At 40.1% G+C, this 17,095-nt stretch overlaps 1 protein-coding gene across 2 annotated transcripts in view; it reads left to right on the forward strand.

Annotated features, from left to right (window-relative positions):
- MICU1 (mitochondrial calcium uptake 1) overlaps nt 1-17,095 on the forward strand; it is a 260,294-nt gene that overhangs the window by 139,324 nt on the left and 103,875 nt on the right. For both annotated transcript variants that reach the window (XM_004049577.4, XM_019034765.2), the window contains 2 exons: nt 10,896-10,978; nt 12,857-13,054. In XM_004049577.4, the coding sequence (XP_004049625.1) occupies nt 10,896-10,978; nt 12,857-13,054 (281 nt within the window). The remainder of the gene's footprint in view (nt 1-10,895; nt 10,979-12,856; nt 13,055-17,095) is intronic.

Genomic DNA, 17,095 nt, shown 5'->3' on the forward strand with positions numbered 1-17,095 from the left:
CTCCTGGGTTCAAGCAATTCTCCTGCCTCAGCCTCCCGAGTAGCTGGGATTACAGGCATGTGCCACCACGCCTGGCTAATTTTGTATTTTTAGTAGAGACGGGGTTTCTCCATGTTGGGCAGGCTGGTCTCAAACTCCTGACCTCATGTGATCCACCTGCCTTGGCCTCCCAAAGTGCTGGGATTACAGGTGTGAGCCACCACATCCAGACTTTTTACATTATTAACTGAAGAAAAATAGATGCCCTTTACAGATTTTTTTAAGATTAAGAAACAAAAAGAAGTCAGAAGGAGTAGATCAGGACTGTAAAGTGGACGTCTAATGACTTCCCATTGAAGCTCTCACAAAGTTGCCCTTGTTTGTTGAGGAATAAGCAGGACGTTGTTGTGGTAGAGAAGAAATCTGGTGAAGCTTTCCAAAAGGGTATTTTTCTGCTAAAGCTTTGGCTTTCTCAAAACATTCTCACGAGGAGATATTATCATTCTCCTTCAGAAGAGATAACATCTCCTTTGGCCCTTCAGAAAGTCAGCAAGCAAAATGCCTTGAGCATCCCAAAAACTCCTGCCATGACCTTTGCTCTTGACTGACCCACTGGTCTTCGGCTTGACCACTTCCACCTCTTGGTAGCCATTGCTTTGTGCTTTGTCGTCAGGACACACTGGTAAAGCCATGTTTCATCTGTGGTTACAGTTATTTGAAGAAATGCTTTAAGAACTTGATCCTGCTTGTTTAAAACTTCCATTGAAACTCTGCTCTTGTCTGTAGCTGATCTGGTTGCAACGGTTTGGCACTCATCAAATGGAAAGTTAGTCAACTTTAATTTTTCTGTCAGAATTGTATATGCTAAACCAATTGAGATGTCTGTGGTGTTGGCTGTTGTTTGTGCTGTTAATCATCATTCCGCTTCAGTCAGGGCACCAACAAGATGAATTTTTTCCTTGCAAATTGATATGGATGGTCTGCCACTGTGGGCTTCATCTTCAACATCGTCTCGTCCCTTCCTAAAACAAGTTTTCCCTTTGTAAACTGCTGATTTCCTTGGGGCATTGTCCCCATAAACTTTTCATAAAGCATCAGTGATTTCACCCAAGCTTCACCATAAATTTGATGTTTGTTCTTGCTTCAATTTTAGCAGAATTTATGTTGCTCTGATAGGGGCTTTTTTCTAACTGATGTCTTACCCTTCTTAGTGCTTCAAATTAGATCCTGTTCAGACATGTTACAAGTTAGTATGAGTTTATTTTGGTGCAAATTTTTTTTTAAATCCACGCATAGGTTTTTCATAATATGCATTTTCCATAAACTTTTTGAAGACCCTTTGTGCATGTGTGTATGTGTATATGAAAAATTAGGCTGTGCTCAGTGGCTCGTGCCTGTAATCCCAGCACTTTGGGAGGCCAAGGCGGGCAGATCACTGAGATCAAGCGTTTGGGACCAGCCTGGCCAATATGGCAAAACCCCGTCTCTATTAAAAATACAAAAATTAGCCAGATGTGGTGGCTCACGCCTGCAATCTCGGCTACTTGAGAGGCTGACTCAGGAGAATCTCTTGAACCCAGGAGGCAGAAGTTTCAGTGAGCCATGATTGCACCACTGCACTCCAGCCTGGGCGACAGAATGAGACTCTGTCTCAAAACAAAACAAAACAAAAAAACAAATTGAACTGTGGTCAGTATTTATAAACTCTCCATGGTCTCATTAAATTTTCTACAAAATATGTCAAAAACTGAGATAGTAATGTTAGTCAGTTTGTCCTTTATATCTAACTAATGTTTTGTTGCATATTTTGATGTATTGTGCTGGTCCTAAAGATACATATTTGTTCTATTGCCATATTCCTATTGGCAACCAACAATACTGAAAATGGCCTTTGTTCTTATTAATCCTTATGCCTTTAGTTCATTTCCACTTGATGCTTATATTACCACCCTGCTTTCTTTATGTTTTAGTTTTCTTGTATTTCCCTTATTATCTTCTTGCATTTTATTTTTGATATGTTTATTATAAATAACATAATTTGAGCAACTTAGTTTACTTAAATTTGGGGAGATTTATTTGGTCTTCTTTTACCTTATTTTATGTTTTTCTTGCTTTCTTGTCACTTTTTTTTTTAGGTCTTTTGCATAATTTATTTATTGGGTTTTTCTCCCTGGTAATTTCAACACTCTATTAATGGTGACCTTTGAATTAAATTCACACATAGGGGGTGTGTGTGTGTGTGCATGTGCGTGTGTGCGTGTGTGTGTGTGTGTGACTGACCTTTTTACCTCGGATGAAGCCGTCCATATCTTTGGATGTCTCCTATTGGAAGTTGAAAATTTTAACTTCCTTTCACTTTCTTCTCCCCACTCAGTTTTTACAATGTCTCAATCTGGCATTTTTTATTCCAAGTTCTCTTTATTTTTAAATAATTTTATATTATATGTGTTCACTTTTAAGAAGTATTTTCCATACTTTATTATTTTATAACCATTTTGGTATAATAGCTAAGAGTGGCTGCTCTAGTGGACTATTTGGATTTGAATTCCAGCTCTATGACCCTGGACATACTCTCTACTTTAGTCTTCTCTTTTTTTTTTAAACTGGAGACGGATATTAATAGTACTGACGTCACAGAATGGTTGGGAGGATTAAGGGTTATATATATAATCCTGGTTATATATATAATAACAGGTTAATTATATAATCCTGATTTATAATAAGCATGTCATAAATGTCAGGTGCCATTATTATTATTGTATTAATAATGATTATTTGGCCAGGCAAGATGGCTCACACCTGCAATCCCAGCACTTTGGGAGGTCGAGGAAGGAGGATCACTTGAGCCCAGGAAATCGAGACCAGCCTGGGCAACATAGCAAGCCCCTGTTTAAAACAAAACAAAACGATTATTTAAACTTAAGACTGTTTTATTGATTTTATTGATTTTATTTTATTACCTAATTTATTGCTCACATCTTAATTTACCTCATTTTCCTGTCTTTATTTCTTTATTTTGATTAATTTTTCTTCTTGTTGGCTGAATAATTTTCTCAGTAGGATTGGCAGAGTTTTTCTTAAAGGGCCAGATAGCAAATATTTTAGGCTTGTGGGTGATAATGTCTCTGTCACAACTACTCAATTCTGCCCTTGTAACTCAAAGGCAGCTATAGACAATACATAAACAAATAGCTAGCTAGCAGGTTACCAACCATAGTTTACCAATCCTTGTTCCAGACTTTTGTTACTGTTTCTTGTGGAATTTTTATTAGGAAGGTTATGTGGATTATACAATTTCAAAGTCCTTGCATGTCTGAGAATATCTTCTGTGGCTAATGTAGGTAAATGATGACTTCACTTTTGAGGCTGGGACTGGAAGTGGGGAGGTAGAGAGGGTCTCGCTCTGTTGCCCAGGCCGGAGCACAGTGACATGATCACAGCTCACCACAGCCTCAACCTCCCCGGGTTCAGGTAATCCTCTGACCTCCTGAGCTCAAGCAGTCTGCTTACCTCAGCCTCCCAAAGTGCTAGGATTGCAGGCATGAGCCACTGCACCTAGCCTGACTTCTCTTTTATGGAATTCTTAGATTAAAGTTGTTTTCCCATAAGACTCTTTGGAACTTGCTCTGTAGTTTTCAAGTGTTGTGGAGAATTATGATACAACCTAATACTTTCTTCTTCCTGATAACTAATTTCTTTTCCTCCTGGATGACTGAGGATTTTTTTTTTTTTTGTCCTTGGCATTCATCATTTCACCAGGAGAATTTTTTTTTCAATTCTATGTTAAAGGAGCAGGGCTAAGAAGAACTAGATTAATGCATTTACATATCATTAATTTTAGCTACTTTAGATTGCCTTATTGTCTTGTTCTCCCACTAAGGAAATTTCTGGATATTGTATTCTGAAAGTTAGCCATGTAAACTTCTTGCCATTTTATCATTTCAAATTGCACATCATATGGGAAACTAGATATTTTAAATGGCAGAATGCTGTTTTACATTATGTAGTCTGGTCCCCCTGTAGTACAGTTTCATGGGAGTATACAGCTGCACAACCACAGAAAACATATTTAGGAAGTAGTCTAATTTACTCGTTTGAGCATATTAAATCACTAAATGGTTTGAAACTAAAACTTATGGTATAATCAAAACATTGTTAACAGTGTTTTAAATTATAATTCTAGCACAACCAAAGGAAAGAACCTTGACTTTAATTTTATTGAATAACACAGTGTCTTTTGTAATCAATTATAGTCTATGTGGTTTTTTTTTGTTTTTTGTTGTTTTTCTGAAGCAACAAATCCATAATAGGTGACCTCAGTACTGGGGCTGTGCACAGCAGGATGTGGGGCAATAGCCGAGCAGTAAGCCTCCCAGGGTTCAACTGTACTGCTCCGCTTCCCTGCAGTGGCCTTCTTTGCCTAAATATAGCTCTGCAGGTGACAACCACAGAATCAGAATCCTCTGGGCGAGCGCATGACTGTCCCACCATGCCCATCCTCCTCCTAAGTTCCTGAACCAGCCCTTTCATGGCTGCCATGCTTCCTCCATGCTTCCTCAGTGGCTGGCTTACTAAGCAATATCAGAATTACACAAAGTCCTGAGTAATCATCTGGATAATGTGGTTGATCTCGTGTTCCAGCTGCTTTTCTGCCTCAGGGCTTGGAGAGCAAGCAGCATTGGGATGAAGCATTCTAGGTGCAGTTGACCTGCAGCCCCCAGACAGTGGCACAGTGGCACCACTAGCAACACAGACAGAAGGCACAGAAGCCACACATTGACCAGAAGCTGGACGACCAGAAGCCAGCCAAGCAAGATGCCCTCCAGCCATCTGGTTCTGGCTATTCAATGGGTTATTGAGGCTATTGCTAGACCCAGCTGGGGTCTCCTAGAAGTGGGGCAGTTTCCTTGTCTTCATGGCTAAAAGGACCCAGTGGCTCCCCGAGATGATTGCCCTCTTTCTGTTTTATTTTAGAATTAGAGAAAAGGGGCCAGGCGTGGTGGTTCATGCCTGTAATCCCAGCACTGTGGGAGGCCAAGGCGGGTGGATCACTTGAGGTCAGGAGTTCGAGACCAGCCTGGGCAACGTGGTGAAACCCCGTCTCTACTAAAAATACAAAAATTAGCCAGGCATGGTGGCGCATGCCTGTAATCCCAGCTACTCAGGAGGCTGAGGCAGGAGAATCGCTTAAACACGGGAGGTGGAGGTTGCAGTGAGCCAAAATCACGCCACTGCACTGCAACCTGGGCGACAGAGCAGGACTCTGTAAAAAAAATAAATAAATATATGTGTGTGTGTGTGTATGTATGTATATATATATATATATATATATATATATATATATATATATATATATATATGGTGCATTTATGGGGGCATTGACCATTTAAAGTACCCCCCAGAAGAGGGCTATTATGACGTTGAAGTTTTGGAAGCAAGTTCTAAGAAGCCTTTTTAGAGACATGATAATAGTTTATATGTATTCAGAGGGCCATCATATAAATGAAGAAGCAGATTTATTTCTCTAGAAGATTAAACTATGACAGTTTTTAGGAGCTACACAGGGTAGATTTGGACTGTGCATGAGGAAAAAAAACAGCTCATTTAATATGGTCAACAATGTTTACACCTCAGAAGTGGTGACCTTTCCCTCAGAAATAATCAGAGGCTGTGTGATCATCCTTACAAATTCAGTGGAAAGCTCATCATTGAATAGAGGAACATTCCGGAAGTTTTTTTCAAAACTCAGATTTCTCTGACATTGCATATCAATTACCTCATTTATCCTCTAGCATTCTAAAACAGGAATGGGACAAGTAAGAATTCTTTGATAGGAGAATCAAACCAATAGAAAATAAGAAACTTGTTTAGAATCTAACCTATTCATTTTTTCATCATTCCATCAGTGCTACCAAAAAATAATGTAAGGCAGCAAATGACTCATTAGGTTATTGGAAAAGCCAGAATTAGAACTTTAGTTCAACCATTCCTACCCATACCATTCCTTATGCATTTTCTATTAAAGAACAGTGAGAGAAATAGCCATGAAATCAACCAGTGAAAGTCTCAGGACAGCTAGTGTTTATCTGATTATGTGACTCAATACACATAGAAAAAGATGTTTTTTTCTCTTTACTAAAACAAAACAGAAAAAATGTGCTTCAGGAAACAGTGTAGAGTTGTCATTATTATTATCATGATTGTCAATGGTGGAATAATATTATAGAAACAGACTTGTAACTAGAACAGACCTAATGTAGCTCTGTATCCTAGTAGCAAAGATTATTAAGGAAATCTAAGTGAAAGGTGTATAGTAATAAACTTTGTGTAGGGTCTTATTGTTCTAATCAGTTTCAACACTTGTTGAGACCATTTTGGAAATCGTGTAGAAAGTAAATTATGCTGTTTTAGCAGGGGGGAAAGCCTCACTCTTCACTCTAAGTAGCCTAGCATTCAAAAGAATTCCTTTTTCAGGGTGGGCGCCGTGGCTCACGCCTGTAATCCCAACACTTTGGGAGGCTGAGGCGGGTGCATCACTTGAGGTCAGGAGTTCTAGAACAGCCTGGCCAATATGGTGAAACCCCGTCTCTACTAAAAATACAAAAATTAGCCGGGGGTGGTGGCGTGCTCCTGTAATCCCAGCTACTTGGGAGACTGAGGCACGAGAATCACTTAAACCTGGGAGGCAAAGGCTGCAGTGAGCCAAGATCATGCCACTGCACTCCAGCCTGGGCAACAGAGCAAGATTCAGTCTCAAAAAAAAGCAAAAAACAAAACAAAAACCAAAATTCCTCTTTCAGAACCTTTCTATGGAAACAGGTTATGAGTTAGAATAAACACAGGATGCCATAAGCTTTCCAAAACAACTAGATTTAAGAATTGCCCTGAAGGCTACATTTGAGAGGAGACAAATAAGTTTACAAGAGAATCACTTGACATCATATACTGTGTAGCATGTTTCACTTAAAGCAAGCTTGTTTTTGGCTTGTTAGTCCCATATGCTTTGACATGATCAGCCAATGAAACTGAATAGGCTGAGAGCTCTTTCTAGAAAGACTGGCCCTGAGAGGCTGGTGAGGCCCAAGTGAGCATGTCCAAGGCTGCAGCCCAGCTTGCCTCAGCAGTGGCCCGAGCACAGGTTCACAGCCTCTGTGGTGTCAGCGCATGTACTTTAACAAGCACTCTCAGTTGCTCCACATAAAGCCAGTACTCTGAAAGGAACTATACCAGGATAAAAAGACAGAGAAACCTCAAGCATTACAGGGTATACTTTGTTTGGTAAAGTGTATTTAACCTTAGTTGTAGGAGGTGATATTAACCATAATTTGCTAGAATAACTCATTCAGTCATTTAAATGATCTGGGCACGTGCCTTCATGGAACTCACAGGACAGTAAGACTATAAGATCCTGATAAAGCTGAAGTTGTAAGCAGTCTGTGTCACCTCTGTAATTGTGGAGAGAGGGAATGGGGATACTGCTTTAATTCATGTATGGGAGCATATTGACTTGGCTTTTATCAAATGTTTTCCTATTTCTATTAATTTGGGCTGTATTCCTCCGGATATTGTGATGCCGCTTCCTCTGTCACTGCCTCCTTTCCTTTTCGTTGCACTTTAAACATTGGCTTCCACCTGCAATCTACCCTTTTCTTGACCTTCTCCTCACTCCTCAGTTTTGCATGGGCAACTTCCTTTCAGGTTCTTTGCAGCTAGCCACTTGTATGCCCATAAATCCCAGCTTAGACCTCTCTCGCTGAGCTTTAGACCCATGTTTCCAACTGTCTCCTGAACATCTTCATCTGCATAAGCTGAGACCCCTTGAATTTAGCAGATCCCGTCTGAAATCATTTTATTTCTCAAACATTTTACATCTATTTGCTCTCTTTCTTCATGCCATGCAAGCTACACAGTAGTCTAAGCCAGTCATGCTGTCATTCCTTTTCACTCTCAACTCATCACAGCTAACTAATCATTAAGTTCTATAATTTCTGCCTTCTTTGGGTATCTCAAATGTGTTCCCTCCTCTCCATTACCACTGCCATCACTGCAGTTCGCATTTTCAACATTTAAAAGAGCTTCTGATCTTCTTTAAAGCTGGCCTTTCTTTTCCAACTCATTCTTCACACAGTAGCTGGAGAAGTCCTTTATAATTGCTTGATTGTGTCACTCTCCTACTTAAAACCTTCAGTGGCTTCATATTTTCTGCCATTGTTACATTCTCAAGTATCTACAGGAATTAGGCAAATAACATATATGAGTGAAGTGGGCCAAGTGTGACAAAATAAGGAAGAATAAGAGAGAACATTTCCGCCTGAAGAGATTTATAATCAGAAGTTTAAAAAACATGACAAACCAGCCGGGTGCTGTGGCTCACACCTATAATCCTAGCACTTTGGGGGGCTGAGGCAGGAGGATCATTTGAGGCCAGGAGTTTAAGACCAGCCTGGGCAATGTAGTGAGACCACATCTCCACAAAACATAGAAAAATTATCCAGGCTTGGTGGCACGCACCTGTAGTCCTAGCTACTCCAGAGGCTGAGGCAGGATTGCTTGAGCCCAGAAGTCTGAGGTTGCATTGAGCTATGACTGTGCCACTGCATTCTAGCCTAGGTGACAGAACAAGACCCTGTCCCAAAAAACAAACACACATGACAAACCTATCTGAGAGTTTAATGTTGCCTGTGGATCTTCCATTTACTACGGTCAAGCCTAAACTCCTGAGCATAACACAGGCAGTGTTTCTGTGATATTGGTTATCTCCTTGAGATGATCAACTTGGAATGTTCAGCTTTTGCAGAGACTGACATAACCACTGAGTCATGTTTTGTTGCTTAGTTTTTAGGTCAAATCGTGTCAGCATGAAGAGTGTGTGTTTATCATTTTAAGTACCTCTATGTTCACATTAGAGGCCTTGGAACATAAGGAAAGTTTGTAGGCTTTGGAGTCAGTGTTGACTTAAGTTCAATTCCCACTTCTGCCAAAAAGGAGTTGTGTGATTTTTGAGCTAGCCATTTAAGTGCTTTGAGCCCCAATATCCTCCTCTGTTTAAACGATAAAGAAATGAAAGTTTTCAAGATTGAGAGTATGAAGTCAAATAATAAACACCTCCAATTATCTAGCTCAATGCCTGCCACATAGTAACTCCTCAGTAAAATGTAACATTCAGACAGGTAGCAAAAATTTGAGAAGTGACAATAAATATACAAAACTAATTCCCCCAGCTGCATCCTTCCCAGCAATTGAAGGCTGGGTCATGGTGGCTCACACCTGTAATCCCAGGACTTTGAGAGGCCAAGGTGGGAGGATCACTTGAGGTCAGGAGTTCAAGACCAGCATAGCTGACATGTTGAAACCCTGTCTCTGGCCTAAAGGAAAGCAAACCTATTGGAAGTCAATATCAAGTGAAGCAGACAATTGGAAGCTGACACACACATGATTCACCCGGGCAACTAAAAACCAGGAGTTTACAGCCTAGCTGCCTAACTACCTGAAAATGGAATTTGAGCCCAGAAAGTGTTTCTGTTGACAAATCCATGAGCAGGATGGGAATATGGCCTCTCTAACAATTATGCATAATATACAAAGTTCATTTTACTTTTTTCTCTGCATAAAATCTTAACTTTTTTCATGTAAATGATGTTAACTGAAATTTTAATTCAATAGTATAAGGACACATAGAATATTTATTTTGGTTTATTCTCTAGAGCTGTATAAATTTGAAGCACCAAAGGAAGGAAGTAAACAACTTAGTTTTCTTTACCAGAACATTTAGTATGGGAAGGGAGGAGGGCTATTGAGTTTATGTTTTATTCCAATGCACAGAGTATATTAATGATATTATGACTGATCTAGGAACACTAAGGAAGCCTTGAAAAGCTTTCATCATTAAGGGAAAGTTTTGTCAAGCTTTGCATTTTTTCATTTTGTTATTTAAACTTCAGCTTAATTTTACCATTTAAGTATATTTAGTAATTTGTGTATGCAGCTGACATGATTGAAATAGGGGGCTGAGGCCAGATGTGGTGGCTCACACCTGTAATCCCAGCACTTTGGGAGGCCAAGGCGAGTGGATCACTTGAGGTCAGGAGTCCAAGACCAGCCTGGTCAACATGGTGAAACCCTGTCTCTGCTAAAAATACAAAAATTAGCCAGGCATGGTTGTACATGCCTGTAATCCCAATTACTCGGGTGGCTGAGGCATGAGCATCACTTCAACCCTGGAGGCGGAGGTTGCAGTGAGCCAAGATGGCACTACTGCACTCCAGCTTGGGCAACATAGTGAAACTGTCTCAAAAAAGAAAAAAAAATAGGGGGCTGAGTACCTTACAGTATACTTTTCTGCCTTACCATAGAGCTGTAGTGATAATGAATAAACTAATAAAAGAAACCAACTTGAAATTATCCATGTTGGCAGGGTGACATGCCCAGAACTCCTGACTGCACTTACAACAAAGAGACTAGAAAGAACAAAGTAGAAAGCTGGCTTGTTGTGAGGGTAAGACTAAGATGTAGTGTTTCAACTTCTTACTTTGCAGCAATATGTCTCACCCTAGACATACTTTCTTGCCCAGATAAGTAATACCATATTGAAGCAACAGAACATTAATATTACACAGCTAAGAAGATGGTGTCTCTGAAAGCAAAGCTAAACCATTTAAGGCAAAGAATGTTGAAACAAAAAGGTAGACAAGTGCTGTCTTTACTGGCCATAGTACTACTCTTTTTTGGTTTTAAGGAGTATTCCTAAAAGGGTGATCTCAATAAATGCAGTTTCATTTTCCATTTATTGAGACTTTGACTCAGTCACTTTTATGGTGAGTTTGATATTACATTTTAGTGTTTAGCCTTTTGTTTTTCTTTAAAAAGATTTATTTTTGGTCAATGCCTTCTAAATATTTTTTTTCTCTCCTCTGCAGCTCCTCAGAGAAATTTTGAAATTGCCTTCAAGATGTTTGATTTGAATGGAGATGGAGAAGTAGATATGGAAGAATTTGAACAGGCAAGTTGTCCTGGAGAGTTCCTCTAAATACATTAATATTTAAAATACATTTTCATGTGCCTTGGAGTTACCTTAGCCTTGGTCAGTATACTCAGAGGCTATTCCAATTTTTGAAGTACCTAAAATGTCATTTCTCAAAATTATTCTTTGAACAGGTGGGTTGGTTTTATTTGTTTGTTTTCACTCTAAATGTAATGAATTATTTGAACATACCATTAAGGTCACGGTTGCTCCGATTCTCCAACATAAATTGGGTTATAATGCCTCTAGCTGGGAAGCTAAATTATGGCAATTCAACATTTACCAAAAAGCTGCTATGTGCTAGGCAGTTCCAGAGTACAAGGACTACATATTTTCTTAAAGGATTTCTATAAGAGAAGGAAAAATGGTGCCATACCATTTTTGACTATAGTAGGTGACAATTTCAAAATCCTAGGAATAGATTACATTTCCGTAGAACTTCTGCCATTGGAGAACCATGGTGCTTCTCCAGATACAGTTATTATGATTGCCAGAAGTGGTCTCAAAACAGAAAAACTGTATGTATAGGAAAAAGCATTTTTTATATTCTCAAAATGAGGAAAGAGGCAAATATTCCAGAAAGTGGGAGAAAGTATCAGGTACATTATATAAGGTAAGAAACTGGGCTGGGCACAATCACTCATGTTTATAATCCCAGCACTTTGGGAAGCAGAGGCGGTTGGGGGACCACTTGAGGCTAGTTTGAAACCAGCCTGGGCAACATAGTGAGACCCTATCTCTACAGGGGGAAAAAAAATTAGCTGGGATTGGTAGTATGTGCCTGTAGTCCTAGCTACTCCGGAGGCTGTGGTGGGAGGATCACCTGAGCGCAGGATTTTGAAGTTGCAGTGAGCTATGATCGTGCCATTGCACCCCAGCCTGTATGACAGGCAAGACCCTGTCTCTTTTTTTTTTTTTTTTTTTTTGAGATGGAGTCTTGCTCTGTCACCCAGGTTGGAGTATAGTGGCACAATCTTGGCTCACTGCAACCTCCACCTCCCGGGTTCAAGTGATTCTCCTGCCTCAGCTTCCTGAGCAGCTGGGATTATAGGCACCCACCACCACACCCGGCTAATTTTCGTGTTTTTAGTAGAGATGGGGTTTCACCATCTTGGCCAGGCTGGTCTCGAACTCCTAACCGCAGGTGATCCACCCACCTCAGCTTCCGAAAGTGCTGGGATTATAGGCATGAGCCACCACACCTGGTCATGAGAGAGTTTTTGAGTCTCCAAAACAAATGTTCATCCTTTCCTGAACAGAGATTTTCTAAGAGGATCCCAATTATAAAGTTGTCAGGCTGTCTGTGTTAGAACCCTAATTCTGCTACTTGCCAGCCACTTGACCTTGAGCAAGTTATTTAATTCTGTGTGCTTCAATCTTATTTATAAAATAAGGATAATAATAGGACCTATAAGATTATTGTAGGCTGGGCGCGGTGGCTCACGCCTGCAATTCCAGAACTTTGGGAGGCCAAGGTGGGAGGATCACTTGAGGTCAGGAGTTCAAGACCAGCCTGGCTGACCTGGTGAAACCCTGTCTCTATTAAAATACAAAAAATTAGCCAGGCATGATGGTGTGTACCTATAGTCCCAGCTACTCAGGAGGCTGAGGCACGAGAATTGCTTGAACCCGGGAGGTAGAGGTTGCAGTGAGCTGATTTTGTACCACTGCACTCCAGCCTGAGTGACAGAGAGAGACTCTGTCTCAAAAAAATAAAAAATTGTTGTAAGCATTAAAAGAGATAATTATAATACAGAGTAGGCAAATAGTAAACAATAGTTATGATTCTTACTTTTCTATGTTTATGTTTTCTCACTTCCTAATATTTTTCTGGATGCGGGTTTGATTCTGTATTAGGTTCAGAGCATCATTCGCTCCCAAACCAGTATGGGTATGCGCCACAGAGATCGTCCAACTACTGGCAACACCCTCAAGTCTGGCTTGTGTTCAGCCCTCACAACCTACTTTTTTGGAGCTGATCTGAAGGGAAAGCTGACAATCAAAAACTTCCTCGAATTTCAGCGTAAACTGCAGCATGATGTTCTAAAGCTCGAGGTAGGTCTTCCTTAGACTCAGTAGATCCATCACATGTGGAGCTGATGGGCAGGAGGGCCTGTACTATAGGCATTCTTTCCATTTACCTCCAGCTGTGAGAACTGATTGATTTGAAGCTTATCAGTGCTTTATAAACTGACAGCAGATAGGAAACAACATGTTCTGTGAAAATGTCATGAAGTGAAGTATTTCTGGAATCGAAAACCAAAAACCTCTAAATTGAAAAATCTTAGCTGTCTTTGTATGTTCCGTTTGTGGAGAAAGAAACTCAGGGGTCACAGCAGTTCTCAATCTGAGCATATATTCCTGCTTTTTTGTTTATTGTGTGGAAGACACCAGAAGATGGAGATGAAGAAGGATGGATAATTGCAAAGGTAGTAAGAGCTGGAAACACAAAATGTCAGAATAAAAATATGTGTGCTTAATATAAAATATATGTGCTTAACCAGGCACAGTGGCATACACCCATAGTCCCAGCTACCCGGGAGGCTAAGGTGGGAGAATCGCTTGAGCCCAGGAGTTTGAGAGCAGCCTGGGCAACACAGTGAGATCCTGTCTCTTTAATTGTTTAAGGCAATGTTGCTGAGAGTTGCAAAGGTATCTTACTGTGTTTGGGGATTTACAAGTTTACTTTTCCATTTAAAGTTTGGACCATCATGCTATTATAGCTATTTATTCTGTTCCATTCAAAACATTGATTAAATGCCTTCTATATGTATTTTTTTCTGGAGACAAAAATCTAGTCTCTAATTTCTTGACATTTTTAAAAATTCTCTTACACTGGTGTTTCCCAACCTCTTTTCTTTTTCTTCTTCTTTTTTTTTTTTTTTTTTTTTTTTTTGAGACAGTCCTACTCCATCAGCTAGGGTGGAGTGCAGTGGCATGATATGATCTTGGCTCACTGCAACCTCCACCTCCCAGGTTCAAGCGATTCTCCTGCCTCAGCCTCTCGAGTAGCTGGAATTACAGGCATGTGCCACCACACCCGGCTAATTTTGTATTTTTATTAGAGATGTGGTTTCACCATGTTGGCCAGACTGGTCTTGAACTCCTGACCTCATGTGATCCTCCTGCCTCGGCCTCCCATAGTGCTGGGATTATAGGTGTGAGCCACCGCACCCGGCCTCTCTTTTTCTTTTAACACACGCCCTACCTTAATATTATTTGGAATTTCAAAACATTAACTACTATAACTAAAACAGGTGAAAATATTGGAGAAAGGTGCTATGTTGTTTTTAAACTATGTATGTTACTTCTGTATCTGCTTTCCCATGTTTCCCCAAGATTCTTATATATGATTTCACCTTTTCCACCCACTTGTCTCAATTGTGTTGTTTCGTTCAATGTCGTTTTGTTGTAACACTGATAAGCGGGAACAAATTGATTTCCCCCTAGAGCCACTTTCTGTGCGGAGTCCCCTGTCTGTTTGAGTTTCCCTGAGTACTCCAGTTTCCTCTCATATCCCAAAGATGTACATGTTCGGTGCACTGGAGTGTCTAAATGGTCCCAGTCTAAGTGAGTGGGTGTGTGTGAGTGTGCCCTGAGATGGAGCGGCATCTTGTCTGGGGTGGGTTCCTGCTTTGCACCCAGAGCAGCCAGGATAGTCTCTGATCCTGAACTGGAATAAGCATGTTAGAAAATGAAAGAATGCAAATTATTGTGAAATAAACTCATAAAGTAGATGATAAACAACGCAGTGCAAAAGCTCTCAGTGAGCCTGCCATATTGGTTATTGTTTATGTTTGAACTTCATGGTAGGAGGAGGTACTTATTACAATTTTCACTTTGCAAACATTTATTTCTTGATTTAACCCACCACCACTATGACCACCGACATCTAATCACTAAAAATTGGGTAAATGACTATCTTACTTGTTTTTATCAATCTTTCTTAGATCTATATATATAGCTCACATTTATTTCAGTGTTTACTATTAGAAGTGTTTTGGGTCTTTATTTAGAAATTTGGTGATGCTTTTGTTTTCGTTTTGAGATGGAGTCTTGCTCTGTCTCCTGAGCTGGAGTGCAGTGGCGCGATCTCCACTCACTGCAACCTCCACCTCCCGGGTTCAAGCGATTCTCCTGCCTCAGCTTCCTGAATACCTGGGATGGCAGGCGTGCCCCACCACGCCCAGCTAATTTTTGTGTTTTTAGTACAGTCAGGGCTTTACCATGTTGGCCAGGCTGGTCTCGAACTCCCAACCTCAGGTGATCTGCCCACCTCGGCCTCCCAAACTGCTGGGATTACAGGTGTGAGCCACCACTCCCAGCCATGGTGATGTTTTTGTGACCAGAAATATGCCATAGGAAATTAACTCTCATCTTTATCAATTAGCCTATGGTAACATTGGTTTTGTTAAGCATTGTTTCACTTAAAGGCTCAGTTTCCTAGAACCTAGTGAAGACTTACTGTATGTTTGCCATGTTGAAAAGTTTTACAGCTTCCCTATTCCTTTTTTCTTTTTTTTTCTTAACTAAATATTGTATAGGATTTTTTTTTCAATACCTTTACATGAAGCAAACACAGCTTCCCTATTCTAACTTCCTTGCACAGCTGGATAGATAACTTCTCTGTCTAGTGAAAAGCTCAAGGCTAAGTAAGTATCAGGAAAGGTTAAGTGCTTAGACTTCAAAGGGTTTTTTCTTCATCGCATACGAGGAATGTGACACATCAGCCTAGAAAATCACTTGAAAAGATTTCAACAATAATAGAAGCAAAAGACATTATCTGGTCAGCTGTCAATAAACCAGAAAATTAGTCACAAATTAATCGTAATACCTCAGTTTCTAAATATTCTAGTTAGCGACGTTTTCCTTTTGTCTAGTTGTACGTAGAGGGCTCTATCTTCAGAATAACCACAGTACTCTTGTTTTTTGCCAGTTACCTTGCCACAGTAAACTGTAGCAGATCATGGAGTTCAAAATATAACTTCACAGAATGAAGAAAATGTATGTCCAGTAGCATTTAAGTATTATGCTTCCAGAGCTTTATTTGGAAATGGTAACATTACTATTTTTACCCTATGGAAAACAGATACTTCTGAGGCAGTGAATTTTATTTTGTTCACTGATTTATATTGGGTATTTTTATATATAAAATATACTAGATATGTTACAACAAATACACACACACACACACACACACACACACAAAGGCATAGTGCTTACCTTTGTGAAGTTTGCATTCTTATAGGAATGTTCCAATATACTCCTCAGAGTATAGAAGAAAGAAGTAGACCTCATCTAACAATGTTTGTGTGAGAGTTAGTATGTACTAGGGTTCAAGTCATATGCCTTGCCTTCCTAGTATGCATATATACCCAGACTGGTCTTCTTTGGGAGTATTTGTAACATAATCTAGGAATGTAAGTGATTTACCTTATTAATTATGTAATTACAATTAAACAGAGTGTAGGTCCAAAAAATGTAGTTAAAGAAGCACAAACTAGGGTAATACTTTTAGCAAAAACAAAAACAAACAAAGAAATTTTAAAAAAACAATAAAAACAAACAAAAAAACTTTTAGCAAAAACATACAGGGTCAACCAGAGCACTGAGCAGGTGCCAGCCTGACCACAATCTAAACCAACACTTGTTCCTAGAAACACAAATGAGAGCCTACAGAAACAGAGCATAGGACTTTTGTCTTGCATACTGAGATGCTATAGAGTTGAAAGCCCACTAACATACTGCGTAGAAGGCCGGGCATGGTGGCTCATGCCTGTAATCCCAGCACTTTGGGAGTCCAAGGCGGGCGGATCACGAAGTCAGGAGATTGAGACCATCCTGTCCAACATGGTGAAACCCCATCTCTACTAACAATACAAAAAACTAGCCGGGCATGGTGGCGCGTGCCTGTAGTCCCAGCTACTCGGGAGGCTGAGGCAGGGGAATCGCTTGAACCGGGGAGGTGGAGGTTGCAGTAAGCCAAGATTGCGCCACTGCACTCCAGCCTGGTGACAGAGTGAGAGTCTGTCTCAAAAAAAAACATATTGTGTAGCATGCCCATGAGGGAAAATATTATAAAGCAGATTAGGGGTT

The sequence above is a fragment of the Gorilla gorilla genome, chromosome 8 (genome assembly GCF_029281585.2).
Source record: "Gorilla gorilla gorilla isolate KB3781 chromosome 8, NHGRI_mGorGor1-v2.1_pri, whole genome shotgun sequence".
Lineage (NCBI taxonomy): Eukaryota > Metazoa > Chordata > Mammalia > Primates > Hominidae > Gorilla > Gorilla gorilla.